At 37.5% G+C, this 23,427-nt stretch overlaps 2 protein-coding genes across 7 annotated transcripts; one reads left to right on the top strand and one right to left on the bottom strand.

Moving 5' to 3' along the window:
- Nucleotides 1–1,452: 1,452 nt before the first annotated feature.
- On the bottom strand, nucleotides 1,453–4,044 carry GlyRS (glycine--tRNA ligase). The gene has a single exon (XM_088272886.1). The coding sequence runs from the start codon at nucleotides 3,891–3,893 to the stop codon at nucleotides 1,716–1,718; it is 2,178 nt and encodes a 725-aa protein (XP_088129012.1). The 5' UTR covers nucleotides 3,894–4,044; the 3' UTR covers nucleotides 1,453–1,715.
- A 1,017-nt stretch (nucleotides 4,045–5,061) lies between these two features.
- exd (PBX homeobox extradenticle) lies at nucleotides 5,062–19,264 on the top strand. Of its 6 annotated transcripts, none has more exons than XM_088272915.1 (6): nucleotides 5,062–5,413; nucleotides 5,516–5,671; nucleotides 5,775–5,953; nucleotides 8,259–8,510; nucleotides 14,244–14,340; nucleotides 18,740–19,264. In XM_088272915.1, exons 1-6 carry the CDS (start codon nucleotides 5,167–5,169, stop codon nucleotides 18,913–18,915), a joined length of 1,107 nt encoding a protein of 368 aa, XP_088129041.1. In that variant the 5' UTR covers nucleotides 5,062–5,166; the 3' UTR covers nucleotides 18,916–19,264. The 6 variants fall into 6 exon arrangements, with proteins under 6 accessions (XP_088129041.1, XP_088129040.1, XP_088129039.1 ...); XM_088272914.1 differs by having other exon boundaries at nucleotides 5,516–5,677; XM_088272913.1 differs by having other exon boundaries at nucleotides 5,062–5,425.
- The last annotated feature ends 4,163 nt before the right edge of the window (nucleotides 19,265–23,427 follow it).

The raw sequence follows: 23,427 nt of genomic DNA, 5'->3' as shown, positions 1-23,427 counted from the left end.
GTCCTTTCCACTCAACCTCCATATGTTATAAGAAATGCAATATTTCCCGTGAAGGGATTAGGAAAATGTTATAAATTACTTAAGAATTACGTCATAAATCTAATTAAAAGACATTTGTAACAATATCGCGTTTTATTACCTTGTCCTGTTGTTTAAGAAGTGAATATGATCGAAATTGTACCAGTATCTATATATCGCTCATTTGGTGCAACAATGGCGTAATAACACATTTAGAAATATTACAGGAGATGCCATTCAGACGTGGCAACAGAAATGGTACCATTTTACTCAATTCTACAATGACACTCGCGCCATCTCGCAGCATTTCAACGCAAAATCAATTCTGTCCACATTTCTCCCCATGTAAAAAGTCTTTCTGCACATTTTGACACATGTAACGTTTGTTACATATCGCTCACTCCTTTCAAGAATGCATAAATCAAAAATCCACAGTTTTCAGTTGTGCATGTTTACGGAATACCCAGAAAATGTACTATGTCCGAGCAAAAGAGGCATATTTTTAGCTTAATATTTACCCGCTACAGGGCAGAAAGTGTAGTTTTTGCATTTTGAAGAAAAGGTATTGTTTAATTATTTTTTTAATAAATATACTAAATATTTTTTAAATTGTGAAAAAACCTTCAGGTTTTACCTAAAAAGATCTGTTGCACAGTAAAAAGTTCAATAAGTGGCTTGATATTTATTTTTAATACATTATATTTAAAACTTTCTCCTGAAAAATCAAGTTTTTTTATTTATGACGTTTTTGAAAGGAGTGAGCGATATGTCAAAAAAAAATTGTATTTTCGTCATTGTTGCACCAAATATACGCCAATCTCGGACAAATATGCAGCATAACGATGTATGATAGATGTTCATTGGTGAAATAAGAAAAGAATGCAAGGCTGAGATATGCATTATCGATAAGATTAAGGAAGGTGTGTTTGGATAATTTAGTCATGTGAGTGAGGAAAGAACGGTAAAACAAATGGCATGATCAATTATGTGAAATACTTGAAAGCAGTCAGGTCAGGAGTTAAAATAATCTGCAGATATGTATGAGGAGATGAATAAATATGGAAGAGGCAAGGTATGTTTGCAGATGGAGATACTAAATATTTTTCTACTAAAAGGTTTTACCTAAGAAGATCTGTTGCGCAGTAAAAAGTTCAATAAGTGGCTTAATATTTATTTTGAATACATTCCATTATATTCTTAAACTTAAAAACGATCTCCTGAAAAATTAAGTTTTTTGATATTATATATGACATTGTTGAAAGGATTGATCGATATGAAACAAGTAAAACTGTTAAACTAAAGATATTTGTTTTGCCAAAAATACATGGAACCAAATAAATATCTCGCATTGATTTTAATACATCTTCAGAACCTGTTTTGTAGATATGTTTGTGTCACAAACCCAACTGATCTCTTAAATGAAAATTCAATATGTCAATGTGAAAATTATTATATATTTTAATAAAAGTAAATAAAGATTTAGCATAAATAAGCGAGTCTTAGAGTACACTGTATTAGGTGCGATAAAGTTTAATCAGCTGGGATATCATGCCTTTTCTTTACACAGTTGTAATGTAAGGTGATGAGCAACTCCACCGGTACGCAAATATCGGGTAGCGAGTCCATTGCGTGGACTCTTCCCTGAGTGAAGGTCAAGCAGGGAGCCCTTTACATGGACTCTAGGTACGTGAAAAAGTTTACTGAGTGGACTCTTGCTGCGTGAAGGCCGGGTAGCGAGCGCACACGTCCGCCCACGTCAAGCGACCTTCCGCGAGATCCAATAGCACCGGGCCGCAACTGTCTACTTCCAGACGCACCTGCGTAGTGCTGTCACGCTCTCGGAGCGTCACGCTGGCCGGCGCGCGCAGGGAATCAAAGTCCACGGTGGCCGCAAACGGCACACCGAGCTCGTCGGTACGCGCATAGCGTCGCCCCACCGACCCCGAAGAGTCGTCCACCTTGTGCGACACGCCCTGCGCCGTGAGCGACCGGGACAGCTGCCGCGCCATGGCGACCAGCTCCGGGGCGCTGCTGAGCGGCAGGACCGCGCACTTGATCGGGGCCACGAGGGCGGGCAGAGAGAAGTAGGTTCTCTGCTCGTCCCTGATCTTGAAGTTTTGCTCCAGCACGCAGTACATGATCCTGCCGATGCCGAAAGAGGGCTCGATGACGCTGGGGACTATCTCCTCTACGTGAACAGTCTTTTTGGTTTTTTTAACGGTCACCAGTTCAGGGGCTATAGAGAACTGTCTGTCTTCGGCTTTCAGTGAGTAGTTCTCTTTTTTTTCGAGTGCCGCCTCCAGTTCTTGGAGCTCGCAAGGTGTCAAATAGGCGAGGGCTTCGTTTATGATTTTGGCATCTTTCTTGAATATTTTCCCGATGGCGGCCTTGTCGGGATATGCCTCCGTGATCTCTACCTCCTTAGGATGTGGGAGTTTTTTCTCGGCGGCGAGACGCACTTTTGTAGCGCGCGCGTGTTGCGTGAGGTCGTACGCGGAGCGATCCGCACAGCCAACGCACTCCACCCATCCGTAGCTGCTCAAGCACTCGGCGTCCCAGCAGTCGCAGGCGTAATGCGCCATCTCGTTGGCCATGTGTTGCCGGAAGCGCAGCTTGCCGGGTCGGACACCGACGGCCGAGAGGAAGGCGTGGATGCGGGCCATGAAGTAGCCCAGCGTTTCGTTGTTGACCACCCCGCTGCGCACCGCGTCTCCGATGGTGCGCAGGCTCGCCGAGCGACCGCTCTCCTGGTCGTCGGCGGAGTACAGCAGCAGGGGCGTGTCCTGCACGTCCGCAAACTTGGGGTGGTCCTTAGAGTCGCAGAAGTGCTCGATCTCGCACATGGTGAACTCTCGCACCCTCAACAGCCCCGAGCGCGGAGAAATCTCATTTCTGAAGGAATTGCCGATTTGTGCGGCGGCAAACGGCAGACGGCCCTGGTTGAATTCCAGCAGTCGCTTGAAGTTTACGAAGATTCCTTGAGCGGTCTCGGGTCGCAGATACCCTTTGATCAGACCGGTCGGCCCTATCTGGGTGGAGAACATAAGGTTGAACTCCACAGGGGGGCTCAGATCGTTGCCAGTGAGCGGAGCCTTCATGGCGAACTTGACCATGATGGCGGCCATCTCGTCAGCGGTCATGCCGTCCAGGCGCACCACGATGTCGCCGCACTCGGCGCGCAGCTCCGGGGAAGCCTTGGGGTCGGCCGCCGCCTTCTCGAGGTGCGCCTTGATGAGGTGGTCCACCCGGAAACACTCGCCCGTCTTGGCGTCCTTGGTCATGAGGTCCGCGAAGCGCTCCACGTGCCCCGAGGCCTTGAGCACCGGCTCCGGAGTGAGAATGGAGCAGTCCACCTCGAGCATCTGCTCCTCGAGCACGAACATGCGGCGCCAGAGCTGGATCATGTTGCTCTTCAGGGCGCAGCCGACGGGCCCGAAGTCGTACTGGCCCGTGGCGCCCCCGTAGATGGCGAAGGACTGATCGTAGAAGAAGCGCCTCTTGAGGAGGTCTTCCATCCGCGCGCGGTCGAACATCTCCTCTTGCGGGGTGAGCCGCAGCTCCTCGTCCTCCAGGGTCTTCTTGCGAGCCTTCAGCTCGGCCACGGCCTTTTTCACGTCCAGCTCGGGCGCGCCACTCTCCTTGAGCGCCCGCAGCTTGTCTCCCTGCTCCTTCACGAGCGCGCGCAGCGGGGCGAGCTGACTCTCTATCGCGGGATCCGACATATTGAAAGTTTTCAGTTTAACTTTTCGATGATTTTTCTTACTTCCCCAATCGAGAGCGCGAGTCGAAAAAGCGGGATATATCCAATCGGGGTTACGGACAACTTTGGAGGTTAGGAGACTACGAACGCTAAATATGTTAATTAAAAATTTCATCTAATAGAAAGTACGTAGTTTAGGGATCCTCCTGCCGCGCGACACTATTACAGCGCACATTCGGCGGTGTAATAGCAATGCTACACTTTTCGCTACCACTGTGCAAATAATTGACAGGCAGCATGCCACGAAAACTTATGATGCAAGATTAGCCGATTTTTTGTATTTTGACATTCACTATTCACGCTCTCTTTGGCTATGTTCAGTTACTGGAACAGATCACAGGCGATCACTGGTCGAATTTACTCGAAGTTATAAATACTATCGATATAATTATATTATTATTTTATTTATTTAAACTTCTTGTAACGAATATTTGCACATTCTTGGACACACTTTTTGTAAAGGCTTATTGCCGATAAATAATATCTTGCAACCAGCTAATATGCATAATTATTAAATTATTAAATGCATAATTATTAAATTATTTATCTTGAGATATAATTAAAATTTGTAGTTTATAGGGGAGGTGTCTAGGTTTTTTTTTACTGCGGCCTTATGTTGAATCAAGTAAGTGAATGTGGCCTTTTGAAATGAAAAGGTTCCCCACCCTTAGGTTATAAAATTAGCAAAGTACCGACATAAAACTCAATATGTAAATGACAATTCTGCGAGATACTATTCTGAAGTTGTCTTCTCAAGGTGGGGACTGACCGGAGCATTTCGTCGTAACGTAATACGTTACGATGCGAGCATTCAGGCAGTTAGTACATCGAGCCGAGAGCTCCATCCATTCAGTCAGTATTCACCTTTAGACACACGATAGTCAGTTACAAAATAAAAAAAGGGGAAAATATTAGGCAAAATATTTGTATTTCATGCATTTTATCTTAAAATCACTAACTTCACACTGCGTTTTTAAAGAAAATTGTTATTTTCATTAATCGGAATAAATTTAAATAGATTTAAAAAAAATGTATTAGGTAAAATAAATGAACTATTATACGTAAGTACTTTGAATAAATATTTTTGAACATTCCTCCTTGGCTATGGTATCCCTGATGCTACCATATTTCATAATTATAGGGTGCGGCAGTGAATTATTTGTGATCTCTTTTTAGCACGTAAATCGCATTCACATAAATCTGGGTTAGAATGAGAGAACGATACTTAATTATTTGTTTTTCTTTTTAGTAATGCTTTTGATTTGACAGCACAAAGAATCGGCCATTTTATTCGAAGGACGCCGAGCCGAGAACGCCAGGCGCAGTCGTTAATCCTCTAAGTTTTGTATAGTACACGGTAAACAAGTAGTTCAGGTCCCAGCCTATGGATGGACGATCCTAGTCGGATGATGGCGCACGGCGGCGGGCTGATGGGGCCGCAGGGCTACGGGCTGCCGGACGGCGGCGGCGGGGACGCGGAGGCGCGCAAGCAGGACATCGGCGAGATCCTGCAGCAGATCATGAACATCACCGACCAGAGTCTGGACGAGGCGCAGGCGCGCAAGCACACGCTCAACTGCCACCGCATGAAGCCCGCGCTGTTCTCGGTGCTGTGTGAGATCAAGGAGAAGACAGGTATGTGTACGTGTAAGTGACAAGTACGCCCCGCAGCTCGCGACCCGTCCTCGCAGTATCGCCGGGCAGCGCGGGTCGGACTGACGTGAGCTCTGCTTGCAGTTCTGTCGCTGCGCAACACGCAGGAGGAGGAGCCGCCGGACCCGCAGCTGATGCGGCTGGACAACATGCTGATCGCGGAGGGCGTGGCGGGGCCGGAGAAGGGCGGCGGCGCGGGGGCGGCGGCGTCAGCCAGCGCGGCCGCGCAGGCCGACTGGGGTGAGTGTACGTGCCTGCTCGCATAGTGTCCCGTAGTGGCATCGGAGGCGCCGCGCGCGCGTGGAGCGGAGGGCACGGTCTGTGTAATGTGTCGTGTGCGCAGGTGGTGCCGGGCAGGCGGACAACGCCATCGAGCACTCGGACTACCGCGCCAAGCTCGCGCAGATCCGCCAGATCTACCACCAGGAGCTGGAGAAGTACGAGAACGCCTGCAACGAGTTCACCACGCACGTCATGAACCTGCTGCGGGAGCAGAGCCGCACGCGCCCCATCACCCCCAAGGTGAGCTTCCACCATTCGTCGCTTCAACTCTGAACAAATTCAGCTCCAATAAGATGGATTCTTTCAAACATTTAAACTAGTTTTAATTTTGTTTTCACTGCTTGGTAATCATTTTCATTTCTATCCGAATGATTAAGTTAATCAACATTTTTTGAAGGGTTTTTCTATTGCTAAAGTGATTTCGCTCAGCAGTAGCACTATTGTGGGGACTCTAAGACCACAGACCACGCAACATCGTACAGTCGATGCCCAAAACTGCTGACAGCAGTAAAATGTATCCAGAAGCATTGACATATTGAAATATAGAGAATCTTAGTGTATTAGGAAATATATTCTTTTTTGACATCTCATCAAAAATGAAGAAGAATATGGAAGTCTACGCATTTACGGGGCTGACGACCGTCATAGGCTGGTTTAAGTGATCACTTTACACATGTGTAACATTCACCAATTCTACCCATTATTGACAAGCACAGTATTCAAATTCTTGGCAGTTCTATATATATGAACCAATTTAGAAACCTTGTTCTTGAACCACTAGAACTTCACTAGAGACATCTATTGGTGAGATGTAAAGAAGCTTTTTGTCAACAAAAAAATAATATGAAAATAACTCCTGTAATTGGAGATAATCCAGATTTTGCAAACAAGTATTTGGACACACTCAAAATGTTGTATTAGGAAATACTTTATGTATGGGTAAATTAGATGAATGGATCGGGCACATTTTAAGACAAGAGGGTTTTCCTGCACAAAATTATAGAGGGGACGATGGAGGGAATAAACGCCAGAGGACGCCCACGCCGCCAATACCTAAGCGACTTATACCAAGACATGGGCTGCTCGATGTATGAGGAGCTGAAGAGGACTTCGGAAAATAGGCGAGAATGGCAAAAGAGATGTCACCTGTTGCTACAGACCAATCCGCAGGATTGAGACCAGAGAGAGATAAATCAATAAATCATTTAGTTGAATTCAGATACATCCAAAATGGTGTTTTAAGTATAATATTTCACATATTCTTCCATACCTAATGGTAAATAATAATATAATAATAATCCTTATCCGCACCCCAATGGTGCATAGGGCACTGCGTCATATAAACGCAGTGTTATCTTGATCGTTAACACATGAAGGAAAGGTGATCAGCCCTCCGCTTCAGGTACCAGTCCAGGGTAATATTGAATAAATATGACAGTGAAAAAATCACTTATATTTATTTTACCCCCTCTGGGAATCGAACCCGGGACCTCCAGAACGGTAACCGAGCGTGCTGACCATTACACTACGGAGGCGGACAAGAAAGAGAAGATGGTAAATAGGACACTGTATTATATAGATGTCGTGTTTTCTTGATTGTTTACCCGTTCACTGCCAACTGCGAGATATCTCTTGGTTGTTTATTAGGCCAGGACGTCTGCTAGGAGTCATCTCCTCCCTTCATTACTTGACATAATTGTACAGCTATTAGGAAACTTGAAGTATAAACGCTCTAATCTGTTCAAAACCATTCTGATTCCCGCCCAATCTCTCGTATATACCGGAGCCAGGTAATCTGTCTTCTGCCCGCACCTCGTCGACTTTTTATTTTGCCTTTTATGATAATATAAATTATTACTTTTTAATAAGTTTTTATTTTTTATAAAAAATAAAGAAATTTTTACTACTCGATTTGGGTTTGGGGGATTATTGGATCTGAAGAGCCAATTTGATTTAGTCATGATATATTATTATCGTCTTTTTAACGCCTGCATCCTAACAGTGTTGCTGTACGGATGTGGGTCGTGGCACCTCACCAAAGCTCAAGGCAAGAAACTAGCGAGTTTTGAAAATAGGTGCCTGAGGCGAATAAACTGAAAAGCCTGGGTATAAAGTGTTATGACTTTGTCAGGAATGACGATGTAAGGAGAAAAACTCAACAGTTCCTCATTCTGGAAGTCCTGAAGAGGACCATAGAATGCCACCTGAGAGCATCAATCCCTCATGTCTCTTCTTCCAACCCCGAGGATTCCGTCGCTCCGGAAGGCCGCTGACGACCATTCACCGACTATATCAGCAGGACTTCGAGACGCCGGACTGACCTGGGAGGAAGCCAAGGAGATGGCGCGTGACAGAGTGACTTGGAGACGTCTCGTGTTGGCCATATGCTCCACCTAGGGAGTAAACATGGAAAGAAGAAGAAGATATTATTATAACATGACTAAATCAAATTGGCTCTTCAGACCGGAATCTAGCTCACTGATGGTAATGCGAATGCCGGTAGCTGCTTCTAGTCACCGGTAATATAATGGTTTTACGCTTGCAGGAGATTGAGCGCATGGTGCAGATCATCCACAAGAAGTTCAGCTCCATCCAGATGCAGCTGAAGCAGTCGACGTGCGAGGCCGTGATGATCCTGCGCTCCCGGTTCCTGGACGCGCGCCGCAAGCGCCGCAACTTCAGCAAGCAGGCCTCGGAGATACTCAACGAGTACTTCTACTCGCACCTCTCCAACCCCTACCCCTCGGAGGAGGCCAAGGAGGAGCTGGCCCGGAAGTGCGGCATCACCGTCTCGCAAGTGAGTACTGTACACACCACACCGCACATGTCACACTGGCCCGTGCAATATGAGAGTGATTGGTGTATCTCCAAATATGTTGTGATTCAAAAAAATTTCAAAATATGTTGAATTTAGAATTCGCAAACTTTGAAAAAATTCATTAATTGATTCGGCAGTCACATTGTGATTAAATCTATACATTTTTATATAAGTTTTATTTTTATTATTATTTTACTTATCCGCTCCCTGTGTGAGGCATATGGAGTCCACAAGCTGGCAGGCTTCTCCAGGCTTTTCTGTCGACCGCCAGCTCCCTTGCATCCTCCCAAGTCAGACCAGCATTGGTCGTCCTGGGCAGCGCAAACCCGATCCCTTGAAGAGGCAACATTGATTTAGGCTCTCGGGAGGCATGTGGAGTATGTAGTTATTTAAATTTTATGTGGTAAATTCCACTATTTCTTCAAATGTAATGATACACATTAATTGATGCCTTTCGCATCATTTCTGTGTTTGAAAATGACGTGGAAAAAAATAGTTATATTTACCAAGTAAAATTTAAATAAAAAACAAAGATGTTTTATAATGATACACATTAATTGATGCCTTTCGCATCATTTCTGTGTTTGAAAATGACGTGGAAAAAAATTGTGATATTTACCAAGTAAAATTTAAATAAAAAAACAAAGATGTTTTATTTTATTTATTGTTTCGGCATTAACTTTGTGGTAAGACATGTTACAATAATTAAAGAAAACACTTCGTTTTTTACCACTTGAGTTTAATTATAGACTACATGTTTCAGAAGCTAAACTTCCATCATTCAGGTCTGTATAATAACTAAAATATAAAATATAAAATTGTTCTATAAATAAGGATAGGGGGAAAGTAAGGGGAAGGGGTTAGTCAAGGAACGGAGTTTGAAAACAAAGGAAAAATTGAAAGCAATGGCGAAGAATTTTGAAACAATATATTATTTAATAAATTATTATTAGAATTCAGGTTTTTTTGTATTTCTAAATTTTCAAGATAATTCATAATTTGGCCTTTATATGGAACAAGGTGTAATAATTTTAATTTATGGGAGTGAAATGAGTGATTAGTATCTATTATATGATTTGCAAATTCCGAAAAATAATTACTAACAAGACCGCTTTGATGTTCTTTAATTCTAATCTTTAAATTTCTCGCAGTTTGGCCAATATATTTTCTATCACAATCTCCACACGAAATTTCATAAACACCACTTTTTTGTAATAAATCAATTTTAGATTTTGAGTTATCGAGGATTTTATGTAAATTATTATTTGTATAATATGCAGGTTGGATATGGGAGGGTAAGATTTTCGAAATATTTTTAGTTATTGAACCCGTATATAAAATTTTTCGCCAAGATTTATTTTTTATTGAATCATTATTAGGTGCTGAATATATGTATTTTTTGGTAAAATTATTTTTAATTTTATTTTTTAACATTTTATCTATTAGCGCGCTATTATACCCGTTGTTTTTTGCTATTAGTTTAATTGTGTTTAATTCACGATTATAATTTGAGTTACTGAGGGGGATATTAATTAGTCTATTTAATAATGAATGGAAACTGGCCATTTTATGTGAAATGGGATGAATGGAATCAGCTGGAATGACTGTGTCAGTGTGTGTTGGTTTACGATATATATTAAAATCTAATTTATTATTTATAACTTTAATCGATAAATCAAGAAAATTTAGGGTATTATCGTCATTTTTTTCCATGGTAAATTTAATATTATTATGTAAAGTGTTGATGTGGGTAAGGAATGAATCTAATTGTCTATCAGTCCCAATAAAAATACAAAAAATGTCATCAACGTACCTAAACCATCTAAAAATACATGTTTTTACAATAGGATGATTAGAATTTAATAATTCTGTCTCAAAATCATTAAGGAACATATCAGCTAATACTGGCGAAAGAGGAGAACCCATTGGGAGTCCGTCTCGTTGTTCATAAATTAAGCTATTAAATTCAAAATAATTTTGAGATGTACAAATATCATAAATTCTAGTCATTTCTTTTACATACAAATCATCTAAATCTGAATCACATAATAGTTTCATAAAAACACTTTTGGCATCATCTATTGGGACGTTTGTGAATAAATTTACAATATCAAATGAAATAATTTTAGCATTAGAAGGAATATTTAAATATTTAGTTTTCTCAATAAATTCCAAAGTATTCTTTATGCTATATGTTGGTGAAAAAATTTTATGACATATAATTAAATGATTTAGTAATTTACAAAGTTTATAATTTGGCGCACTCACGTATGATACAACTGGTCTAATTGGAACATTTATTTTGTGTAATTTAGGTAACCCGTATAATCTTGGAATTTGGGGATTTTTATTAATAATAAAATCTTTAATATTATCAACAATGATAGTAGGGCAACGTTTAAGTACTTCTTTTAATTTCGTTTGATATTTAATCGTTGGGTCTTTTTTCAAAATTTCAAATTTTTCACTAACCAAAAACTCTTTACATTTGTTTATGTAATCAGTTTGATTTAAAATGACAATGCTATTTCCTTTATCTGATCTAGTAAAAATAAGTTCTTTATCATTTAAAGTCCGTTTTATATTGTTAACCAAAACACTTTCATTGTTCACATTCTTCTTTACTTTCGGTATGTTCTTAAATAAATCAGCACATCGATGTTTTAGAGATGGAGATTCTTTCCAAAGAGCAGCCTCTGTATCCACTGCTAATTGAATTAAGGGTTTTTCACTTGCATTTTGAATATTGTATTTCAAACCTTTTCTCAAAAGGTTCATTTCGTTATCAGGAAAATTATGTTGCGAAAGATTTACTACACGATCACTAAATTTATGGTTAAATTAGATAAAAAACTGAAATTACTTATTGAAAATCAATCCACCCAAACTAAATTTGACTGTGTAAATTCATCGAACCATAAATTTAGTGATCGTGTAGTAAATCTTTCGCAACATAATTTTCCTGATAACGAAATGAACCTTTTGAGAAAAGGTTTGAAATACAATATTCAAAATGCAAGTGAAAAACCCTTAATTCAATTAGCAGTGGATACAGAGGCTGCTCTTTGGAAAGAATCTCCATCTCTAAAACATCGATGTGCTGATTTATTTAAGAACATACCGAAAGTAAAGAAGAATGTGAACAATGAAAGTGTTTTGGTTAACAATATAAAACGGACTTTAAATGATAAAGAACTTATTTTTACTAGATCAGATAAAGGAAATAGCATTGTCATTTTAAATCAAACTGATTACATAAACAAATGTAAAGAGTTTTTGGTTAGTGAAAAATTTGAAATTTTGAAAAAAGACCCAACGATTAAATATCAAACGAAATTAAAAGAAGTACTTAAACGTTGCCCTACTATCATTGTTGATAATATTAAAGATTTTATTATTAATAAAAATCCCCAAATTCCAAGATTATACGGGTTACCTAAATTACACAAAATAAATGTTCCAATTAGACCAGTTGTATCATACGTGAGTGCGCCAAATTATAAACTTTGTAAATTACTAAATCATTTAATTATATGTCATAAAATTTTTTCACCAACATATAGCATAAAGAATACTTTGGAATTTATTGAGAAAACTAAATATTTAAATATTCCTTCTAATGCTAAAATTATTTCATTTGATATTGTAAATTTATTCACAAACGTCCCAATAGATGATGCCAAAAGTGTTTTTATGAAACTATTATGTGATTCAGATTTAGATGATTTGTATGTAAAAGAAATGACTAGAATTTATGATATTTGTACATCTCAAAATTATTTTGAATTTAATAGCTTAATTTATGAACAACGAGACGGACTCCCAATGGGTTCTCCTCTTTCGCCAGTATTAGCTGATATGTTCCTTAATGATTTTGAGACAGAATTATTAAATTCTAATCATCCTATTGTAAAAACATGTATTTTTAGATGGTTTAGGTACGTTGATGACATTTTTTGTATTTTTATTGGGACTGATAGACAATTAGATTCATTCCTTACCCACATCAACACTTTACATAATAATATTAAATTTACCATGGAAAAAAATGACGATAATACCCTAAATTTTCTTGATTTATCGATTAAAGTTATAAATAATAAATTAGATTTTAATATATATCGTAAACCAACACACACTGACACAGTCATTCCAGCTGATTCCATTCATCCCATTTCACATAAAATGGCCAGTTTCCATTCATTATTAAATAGACTAATTAATATCCCCCTCAGTAACTCAAATTATAATCGTGAATTAAACACAATTAAACTAATAGCAAAAAACAACGGGTATAATAGCGCGCTAATAGATAAAATGTTAAAAAATAAAATTAAAAATAATTTTACCAAAAAATACATATATTCAGCACCTAATAATGATTCAATAAAAAATAAATCTTGGCGAAAAATTTTATATACGGGTTCAATAACTAAAAATATTTCGAAAATCTTACCCTCCCATATCCAACCTGCATATTATACAAATAATAATTTACATAAAATCCTCGATAACTCAAAATCTAAAATTGATTTATTACAAAAAAGTGGTGTTTATGAAATTTCGTGTGGAGATTGTGATAGAAAATATATTGGCCAAACTGCGAGAAATTTAAAGATTAGAATTAAAGAACATCAAAGCGGTCTTGTTAGTAATTATTTTTCGGAATTTGCAAATCATATAATAGATACTAATCACTCATTTCACTCCCATAAATTAAAATTATTACACCTTGTTCCATATAAAGGCCAAATTATGAATTATCTTGAAAATTTAGAAATACAAAAAAACCTGAATTCTAATAATAATTTATTAAATAATATATTGTTTCAAAATTCTTCGCCATTGCTTTCAATTTTTCCTTTGTTTTCAAACTCCGTTCCTTGACTAACCCCTTCCCCTTACTTTCCCCCTATCCTTATTTATAGAACAATTTTATATTTTATATTTTAGTTATTATACAGACCTGAATGATGGAAGTTTAGCTTCTGAAACATGTAGTCTATAATTAAACTCAAGTGGTAAAAAACGAAGTGTTTTCTTTAATTATTGTAAGATGTTTTATAATAAAATAAGAATTATATACTTTTTCCACATATATTTTATTCAACCAATGACCGGGTTTCGTTGGTGCCGATATCATCAGACTGGTGGGAGGCAAGACAAAATTCTATGTTATATACACGACACAGCAGGGGTTGAAAACCATGACCATGTAATTTTTTCTGACAAAATGAATTTAAACATGTTTTATATATCAAGTAATACGCAGCAATGTTCTCTAAATCACTAATATTTTTGTCAGCAAAATAAGAAAAGCAGTGAATGAAATAAGAAATTTAGATTAGTAAAATAATAATTTTTTTTGGCGGGCTGAAAAATTCTCGGTATTAAAATGGTTAAGATATTTATGTATCTCTATTATCATGATTATAATCTCTATTATCCGTTGAGGCTAAGTTTGGGATTTTTGTGGTGTATGACCGAGTGTGTGGTCTCTAAGGTGTGCGAGTGGTGTTTTGTCAAGGAGCGTGAGTGCGTGGTCTATGTTGGAGTGGTGTTTTGTCAAGGAGTGCGAGTGTGTGGTCTATGTTGGAGCAGTTTTTTGTCAAGGAGTGCGAGTGTGTGGTCTATGTTGGAGTGGTGTTCTGTCAAGGAGCGTGATTGCGTGTGTGTGTGAGAGTGTCACTAACCGCGCCCGCATGCCCGCAGGTTTCCAACTGGTTCGGCAACAAGCGCATCCGCTACAAGAAGAACATCGGCAAGGCGCAGGAGGAGGCCAACCTGTACGCCGCCAAGAAGGCCGCCGGTAATGATGATTTTCATATGTTCGACTAAATGTGAGGACACCACATCATACATATCAATCTAACCACTAACTCCCGTTTGTTGTTTATGTCTCTAACCTCCATTAACCCCCACTTCCTCCCCGCAATGTAACATGGAAACAAACGCGCATTCTCACTCTCCGTGATTCCCGATTCCATGTTACACTGCGGAGTGAACTCTGTCTTGTCAAGGATTAACACACATTGTATTTACAACAAAGCACCTTTGATGGGTATGAAGATACACCTGAATAGAGAATTTGTCTTTTTAAAAGGAGAAAAGTTTTGATGAAATGGTCAATCACATTGAGCGTGATATATTTACTTTTAAGGACAAAAAGGCTTAGTACAGAGTATTGATTTTTTAAAACTGTTTTATCGTTTATAAGATGTCACAAAAATATTTTTTTTCTTGGATTTGAGCAATTTTGAATCATACGAAACGATCAAGATATAAGGGCAAAAACTCGATGGCTTATATCGGTAGTGTAAAGACAAAGGGGTATATCTGTCAAATTTTTCATTTTCTAAGTTTGTTCCAAAAAAGGTCTAAAAAAGTGTATTCCATAATCTGGCATAAGCATATGCATAGCTGTAGTTGCAATACTTATTTAGTTTTATTAAGATATGTACATATAAAAATACATAAAACAAATGAGTCATTTAATTTCGCAAGTTTGTTTTTGCTCTCCTGTAAAATTTGGTCTGAGACAGGTATACCCCTTTGCCTTTACACTACCGATATATACAAGACTAGTTCAATCCTTCTGTGAGGAAAGAGATAAGGTTACAACCAAAATTCATAAGTTATAAACTCATGTCAACTCTGTTTTATAATTGGTCAGTTTTCGCAAAACACTTTTGATGTGTTTAGTGATCCAATGTGTCACATTCTATTTGTATCATTACCCAATATTGATCCATTGAAAATACTATTTGATAACTTGCTAATGAAATAAATGCTGTGTCAATCCTTGTAATACTAGTTTTAAGAATTTTATTGCAGCCCCCTGTATATGAAGGCCCAGTAATTATTTACAAACTTATTTGTTAAGGTTCTATGACCTATAGACAGCATAAGTGCTTCTATGAGTATATACATTTAAAGGTGGAGACTGACTGGAGCATTTCATCGTAACGTAACATGTTACGATGCGAGCATTCGGGCAGTCAGTACAGCGAGCCGAGCTGCTCACAGTCGTTCCGAATGCTCCATCCGAAGTCGGATGCAATTTTAGGTCAGTACCAGGGTTGCCAATCTGTGGGAAATTCCCCAAACTGCGGGAAGTCTTTTTTTTTCTTCATCTGGAGTAAGCTGTAATTTATTAAAATCACAGAACCAAGAATCACGTCTTTGTCGTCCGACATTTTAACTACGAATGCAAAGTTGCAAAAATTATACAGATTCAAAGTCAGTACAGCGAGCCGAGCGCTCCATCCATAGTTTCAGATGCTCGCCGCGAGCGATGTTACGACGTTATGTTACGACGAAATGCTCCGGTCAGTCTCCACCTTTAAATGCAGCCAAAAAAAATGCAGTTTTCGTTTTAAAAAAGAAATATTAAATTTATACATTAATTGATTTGGCAGTCACTTTGCGCATTTTTTAAATTGAAGTTTCACTTGGTAAATAGCACTGTTTATTAAAATCTATCGTGACACGTGTTTAGATGCATTCCGCAACATTTCGGTGCTTGAAAATGATGCAGAAACACGTGTCACAATAGATTTTAAGTGATGATGGAATTTACCAAGTAAATTTAAATTTAAAAAGTTATATTCAAATTTTATTCAACAAATTTATTCTACCAATATTTTTTTTGGTGCTCAATAGTCACATCATGTTGTGAAAACTGTATATCAACTGCTGATGATACATACTTAGTTAAGATAGCAGAATAAATAAAAACCAACTCCTTTTTCATGTAGTACATGTGTATAGTGGCGCTGCTTCCAATTTCACACATCGCTCACTCCTTTCAACAACGTCATATATAAAAAATTGTCAATTTTCAGCATGTTTTTGGAATGCCCATAAAATGTACTATATCCCAGCAAAAGCGGCATACTTTTAACTTAATATTTACCCGCTACAGGGCAGAAAGTGTGCATTTTGAAGATAAGGTATTTTTTTATTATTTTTTTTTTAAATAAACTAAATATTTTCAAATGTAGAAAAAACCTTCAGGTTTTACCTAAAAAGATCTGTTTCACAGTAAAAAGTTCAATAAGTGGCTTGATATTTATTTTTAAATCATTTTATTATATTCTTAAACTTTAAAAACGTTCTCCTGAAAAATCAAGTTTTTTGAAATATGACGTTGTTGAAAGGAGTGAGCGACATGGCATACGTGTCAAACTCTTACCCCCCCCCCCCCCCGTATACATGACAAGCGATTGTCACACGATGATCACATGACAGTCACATATTTAGCTGACTAGCTGACATGCTTTCAGTCGCTCATCATATATATGGGAGACAAAAATCACATACCAAGTAAAATTAAAAATGGATAAAAATACCCTTGGACAAACTGTAGAATTGGTAAGGGCACACACACATGTACTTCAATCTGAAAAAAATGGCAATTCAATTTTTTTCCACTGTACAGATAAGTTTGTCAAACGTTACTGTAATATTTTGGGGCACAACTTTCAAAACTAGACAAGTCTCTGATAATTAAGACATTATAACGGTCATTATAATATTTTGTGTTGAAACGTGACCTTATAGATATTTATGTATTAATTTTAAATGAAACACAGATTTTTTGAGCCTACTAAGTTGTATTTTATTAACAAAAACACATAAAAAATTAATATTGCGACAATCGTTTGTTGACAACAAAAAATCTGTGTTTGATTTAAAATTAATACATAAATCAAAATGGAGTTCTACAAATTATACGCCAAATCAATAAACATATTACATATAGATATTTTATTACATTTTGCATATTCTTTATTCTAAAATTCTGCATATTTATCCGGCTATTTAATTCATGCAGTGTTTTGTATCTTCATTTTCATTCATTCAAACCCTTATCCACACCCCAATGGTGCATAGGGCACTGCATCATATAAACGGAGTGTTATCTTGATCATTAACACATGAAGGAAAGGTGATCAGCCCTCCGCTTCATTACCAGTCCAGGGTAATATTAAATAAATATTAAAGTGAAAAAATCACTTAAATTTATTTGACCCCCCTTGGGAATCGAACCCGGGACCTCCAGAACGGTAGCCGGGCGTGCTGACCATTACAATACGGAGGCTGACTGTATCTTACTTCTATGTTTTGTATCTTACTATACCAATACTTGTCAGTACAACGTAGACAGTATGTAATATTAACCGTATCATTTGTTATTCAATTTTTCCCTTCAATATTGCAATTTCTTAATTACAGATATAAAAAAAAAACTTTTGCGGCTACAATTCTGTAATAAAATTCAAAACTCAATTTCCTTTTCAAATGTAGCAGGACCCTTTGGGTGTTTTATACGCCTTTGTGATAAGAGTTGATATACATCGTTATATAAAATCAACAACTCAAAATACTATGTACTAGTTATCAATACTACAGTTGCCAGAATAATCCAGTCTCTTGTAAAAATATTAGTCTCTAAAATATTAGCAACCGTCTTTGCCCTTAATACGGCAGTATGTGATAATTAACAAGTAAATAATAATGTAATTGCAGTATGCCTATTATGTAGTAACTGCCGTTAGTCTGCTAAACAATGTGCAGTAACTGGCGCAAGTACAAATCCTGCGAATCAAATTTTGCCATCCACACTTATCAATCCTCGCTAATCAATAAGTATCCACAGTATTAGTACTTGTTCCAGTTACTGCGTATTGTCTGCAACGGGCCTCAAAAGTCTGCAATTAACAGGGACGGTTTCAAAATTCCAGCTACTCGGCTGTCCCAAAGTAAAACCAAATATCTAACATGATCAAATTTTAATTTATGTTGTATATTAAAAGCATTGTTAAACTGTGGTATGGTAATATAACACCCTCCTTATCATTCATCCTTCACTTTGTGTAATATGTACCACTTTAATATTAAAGTGGTATTACAGGAAGTGAATGATAAGGAGAGTGTTTTAGAATTTAATTGCTACTCAATTTTGCATACATAAAATTAAGCTGATCTGTTTACATAAGCCCAGTAGCTGGAATAGTTAGTACCGTTCAAATTAGACCTTAGAGCGAGTGCACATGTTCTAAGTCTGTACACGGAGTTGCTATCCGTTTTTTGGGTCAGTTACCCGAAAGTAGACATTATCAACCTTGTGACAGATTATAGAATCCCAAGAATAGAGAATTAGGAAAAGTTTGGTAGTGCGTGGACTGAGATGGGAGTGATTACAGGAGCATCCCCGTACTCGATGGGCGGCGCGTCGGGAGCCGCCACGCCGCTGCTGTCGCCCGCGCCGCAGGACTCCATGGGCTACTCGCTGGGCGGCGGGGGCCCGTACGAGCCGCCGCCGCAGCCCTACGACTCCTCGCTCGCCTACGACCCCATGCACCAGGACCTGTCCCCCTAGGCCCCTCGAGGATTGTACCATAGCGCGACCGCAGGCGACGGCAGACTTGTACTTAATAAGTGTACCTATTTAAGTTGCTTCCGAGAATGAATCTGTGTATTATTTTGTTTAATGTTAAGCGTTAGTGTTTAAGGGGCCCGGCTGAGAACTGTGGGTGGCGGGCGGAATGGCAATATTATATTTCTAAGTGTCGGTGCGTCAGTCTTGTATACGATAGAGCCCAATTTATATATTATTATGACCTGTTCATGTGTTCCCACCTTGTATTGTGAATGTCTTACTGTATACGATGATTCTTATAATTCTACTCGACAAAATAACAATTAAATCATTGACTATTCATCTAAAACTATTGTCTTATTTCTTTTTTTTTATACAAGTGCAAAAAATATATACATATATCGCTCACTCCTTTCAAGAACGTCATAAATCAAAAATTGCCAATTTTCAGTTGTGCATGTTTTTGGAATGCCCTGAAAATGTACTATATCCCAGCAAAAGTGGCATATTTTTAACATAATATTTACCCGCTACAGGGCAAAAAATGTTGTTTTTGCATTTTGAAGAAAATGTATTGTTTAATTATTTTTTTTTTATAAACTAAATATTTTTCAAAAGAAGAAAAAACCTTCAGGTTTTACCTAAAAAGATCTGTTGCACCGTAAAAAGTTTAATAAGTGGCTTAATATTTATTTTTAATACATTGTATTATATTATTGAACTTTAAAAACGTTCTCCTGAAAAATAAAGTTTTTTGATTTATGACATTCTTGAAAGGAGTGAGCGATATATATAATACAAAAAAAGATCTGTGTGTGGGTATACATTATATTTTAGGTCATAGTAAAGGACACTGGCAATAATACAATAGATGAAATCAGAAATACAATTAGATTGAAAGTAATTCATGAATTGATTTGGCAGTCACTTTGTGGTAAAACCTATCTATTTTTAATTAAAAAATTTACTTAGTAAATACCACTATTTCTTATAATCTACTGTGACACGTGTTTCGATGCATTCCGCATCATTTTTAAACACCGTATGAATGCATCGAAACACGTGTCTCAGTAGATTTTAAGAAATAGTGGTATTTACTAAGTAAAAAAATTTATTAAAAATAGATTGAAAATGTTAATATAAACTACATTAGGCTTTAAGTATAAGCCAAGCACACCAACATCAGTATCTTATTCTTTTATTAATATTTCCCATACATAATATAAAAGCCTGCACCGCACGACCAACCACAAGGTAGACGACTCCCAGGCAGACCATCAAAGAGATGGATTGACATCGCAGGAGGCTAATCCCTCTCAGGACTATCATGCAAGAGAAGGCGGTGTGGTAAGGTATAAGGTAGAAGAGCCATCTTGGCTAAGAAATTGGACTGTCCTTGGAGCTCTACAACTGTTCCGGCGGACAGAAGATGACCGTAGTTGGGTAGATGCTTGACAGCAAAACTGGTGTTGCGAGTTCGGTTCCTACCTATTGCAAAATGAGATCAATAAATAAAATTTAAAACACAAATGTTCTGTGTGTTGCAACGCTTAGTGCATTTTGGTCCTCAAGTCGACTAGAAATGCTTATGATTAATGTTTTGTGTAAATGTAAATATTAGTGATTTTACACTCTAATATTACCCTGGATTGGTCCCTGAAGCGCAGGAGTGATCACCTTACTTTCATGTAGAAACCTCAAGATAACACTGCGTCAATATGATGCAGTGTCCTATGCATCATTGGGTGCGTATAAGGGGTGGAACAAGAATACTTATTTAGACCCCTCTGGGAATCGAGCCCGAAGCCTCTAGTACAATAGCAAAACAAAATTTTGTTGTAGACCAAGGTTGGCCAACCTGCGGCCCGCGGAGCATTTCACACATTTTTTCTTTCAGTGTACATAAAACCACCAAAAGAACATTCCATCATGCGTAGTTCGTATCATATGGAATATCTCACTGTCGTGGCAATTCCTTCTATTTTTTTGGACAAGGAAAAATATCCTATATTTTACAAACATGCTCTATCAATGATTTTTCTATTTGAAAACACTTACATGTATGAACAGCTTTTTAGTCTAATGAAGCATTTTAAATATCAAATGAGAACAAGAATCACTAATGAGCATTTGAAAAACTGTTAGTGTATTGCAACAATATCAATTGTTATCAACACTGATGCACTTAGTTCTGACAAACAAAATCAGACATCTCACTAAAATTTATTTTATTTTGTTAATTTTTTATTATTTTTTGTATTGCTAAACTCTAATGTAATAAATATGTTCGATTCACATTTTTCTCATAAAAAAAATTATATATGTATTTCATGTTTGCTTCGAATAATAAAAGAAATTTTGTTTTACGGCCCGGTAAGAAACTTTCATTTCTAAAATCTGGCCCGGCTGCTGAAAAGGTTGGCCATCCATGCCGTAGACAGAACTTTCTTGATGACATATTATGTATTGAATATCTGACTGACCAGTTTTTTTTATATATGTGTTACGGCGTAATATTTGTAGCAAGATGAACTATGACCCCAAGCGCCCGCTAGGGGCAGGGCGGGGTGTACGAGGGGAATGTTTACGTTACGAAGGAACATATCCACAATTTTTACAAAATTATCCGAAATTTGTAATTCAAAAACGTCAAAACTTCCAGAATTCCGTATGACGTAAAACAATGTAATTAATGATGCACAATATTCAATTCCAAAAGTTATTTATCACATGGCTTTGTTGAATTCGGCAAACAAAGGAAACACTCCGATCTGTTTTGTTTATATTACGAAAGTTTGTCCAAAAATCACAAAATTCGAAGTGATCACTTTTCACAACTTGTTGTCCATTAATCGAATTTCGTATCCCACTTCTGAATTATTACGTGGCTTAGGTATAGATAATAATAACTCGTAATTAGGATGCAATCGGTTTATTCAACAGGTCGCCATGACAGTACAATGACAAGTGTATGCAGTCTTCCCTGCCTCAATCTCATAAGGGATATAACGTAAACATTCCCCTCGTACACCCCGCCCTGCCCCTAGCGGGCGCTTGGGGTCATAGTTCATCTTGCTACAAATATTACGCCGTAACATATGTGACCAGGGAACCTCTCTCATTCCTTGTACTTTTTTCAGCTTCTAAAGAATGCAACAGAAAAGTCCGTGATATCACAAGTAAAATACAAAGGTTATTATAAATAAATACAGTGGAGGTTCCACTCTCATAACAAGTAATTCGCATAACGAGCAAAAAAAATGTTTAAAAGTTGCTCCCTTAACGAGCAAAATTTCGTAAAACGAGTTACAGAAAAAGGGCAAGTCCCTTTTTTACGACATTCACTTGTGATCTGGGACTTCCGCGCCAGTCAAAACAAAAAATGTTTCGCTTAAGGGTATTCACTAGGCGATAAATTTTAAGAGTGAAAAGCACCCCTTAGACGGATTCTGATACCTCCCAAATATTACAGTATTTCGGTTTGATTCTTTGACTTTCAGGTTTGATCGCATTGACACAGATGGCACTGTTCAACTAATTTAGCCATCCATAAATAAATGATTTTTTTGTTAATAAATAACATATAAATAAATCAAAGTGTGATGAATGGGAAATGAAACAATTTTTTTACTCTACTGAGTAGTTTTATTTTGAAAATCCGCCCATTCTACTAGACTTAACCAGAAAGAATAAGATTCTGAAACGAATTATGCTCGTTATGAGAGGTTCCATTGTAATTTCTTTATTCTATTTGTACTAAAGTGTGATAAATCTTTATGAATTATAACGGACTTTTATAATGTCAGCTAATGCGGGGAAAACCACTGGTTTTAATAAACCAAGGATGGCTACAAAATTTTAAAAAAAGTTCTTCATGTGAAACGGAAAGTTCGTTGATGTCCATCAAGAGACTGGCATCTCTTTGTTAGTTTGAACTGGAATATTTTATTGGTTATATTTGATCTAGTAACTGAAGCACAAAATCCTCACCAAAAATTATTGACCCTCACTCTCTCTTCGTGTAATTTACAATCAAGATAACACTACATTATCTTATGTTCTGAGCCAAGCACTATTGAGATATTTATCAAAATAATAAACTCCTACTGCAATCGAGAAAAATTTCAAATTCGACAAGCCACCAACGAGCGATTTCCTCTTTTAAAATTCCGGATGCGTGAATCTTAACAAAAATACCGAACGTGGACGTGGTGGTTGGTTGAAAAATTCGAATGCTTTTGTATGGGATTCATTCATTCAAATTCCGAAAGAGAAAACCAATTGTTTGAGGAGGAAGAGCCTCGCGTTAGATTGTTTTTTTTTTCTTTTGCTACAAACAATTCCTATTTTTCATCGAATGTCAATTACATATTTTGTTGTTTGTGTTATAGAAAATTAACCTTTATTGTTATTATTTTTAGAGTCTAGATTATTTTTTTTATTTATTAAATTGTAGATGTTTATAGTCCAAATTAGATGTAGTCACTCGTTCACATAAGACAGCTGCGTTTG

This window comes from Brachycentrus maculatus, unplaced genomic scaffold (assembly GCF_059751285.1).
Source record: "Brachycentrus maculatus isolate JH-2025_06_01 unplaced genomic scaffold, ASM5975128v1 h1tg000531l, whole genome shotgun sequence".
NCBI classification, from domain to species: Eukaryota; Metazoa; Arthropoda; class Insecta; order Trichoptera; family Brachycentridae; genus Brachycentrus; species Brachycentrus maculatus.
This window is presented reverse-complemented; position numbering and strand designations above follow the sequence as displayed.

Coding starts and splice junctions, on each gene's coding strand:
- exd (XM_088272912.1), top strand. CDS start 5,167: ATGGACGATCCTAGTCGGATGATGGCGCACGGCGGCGGGCTGATGGGG. Junction 5,954..8,258: donor CGCGCCCCATCACCCCCAAG/GTGAGCTTCCAC, acceptor TTACGCTTGCAG/GAGATTGAGCGCATGGTGCA. Junction 8,511..14,243: donor GCGGCATCACCGTCTCGCAA/GTGAGTACTGTA, acceptor GCATGCCCGCAG/GTTTCCAACTGGTTCGGCAA.
- GlyRS (XM_088272886.1), bottom strand. CDS start 3,893: ATGAAATTTTTAATTAACATATTTAGCGTTCGTAGTCTCCTAACCTCC.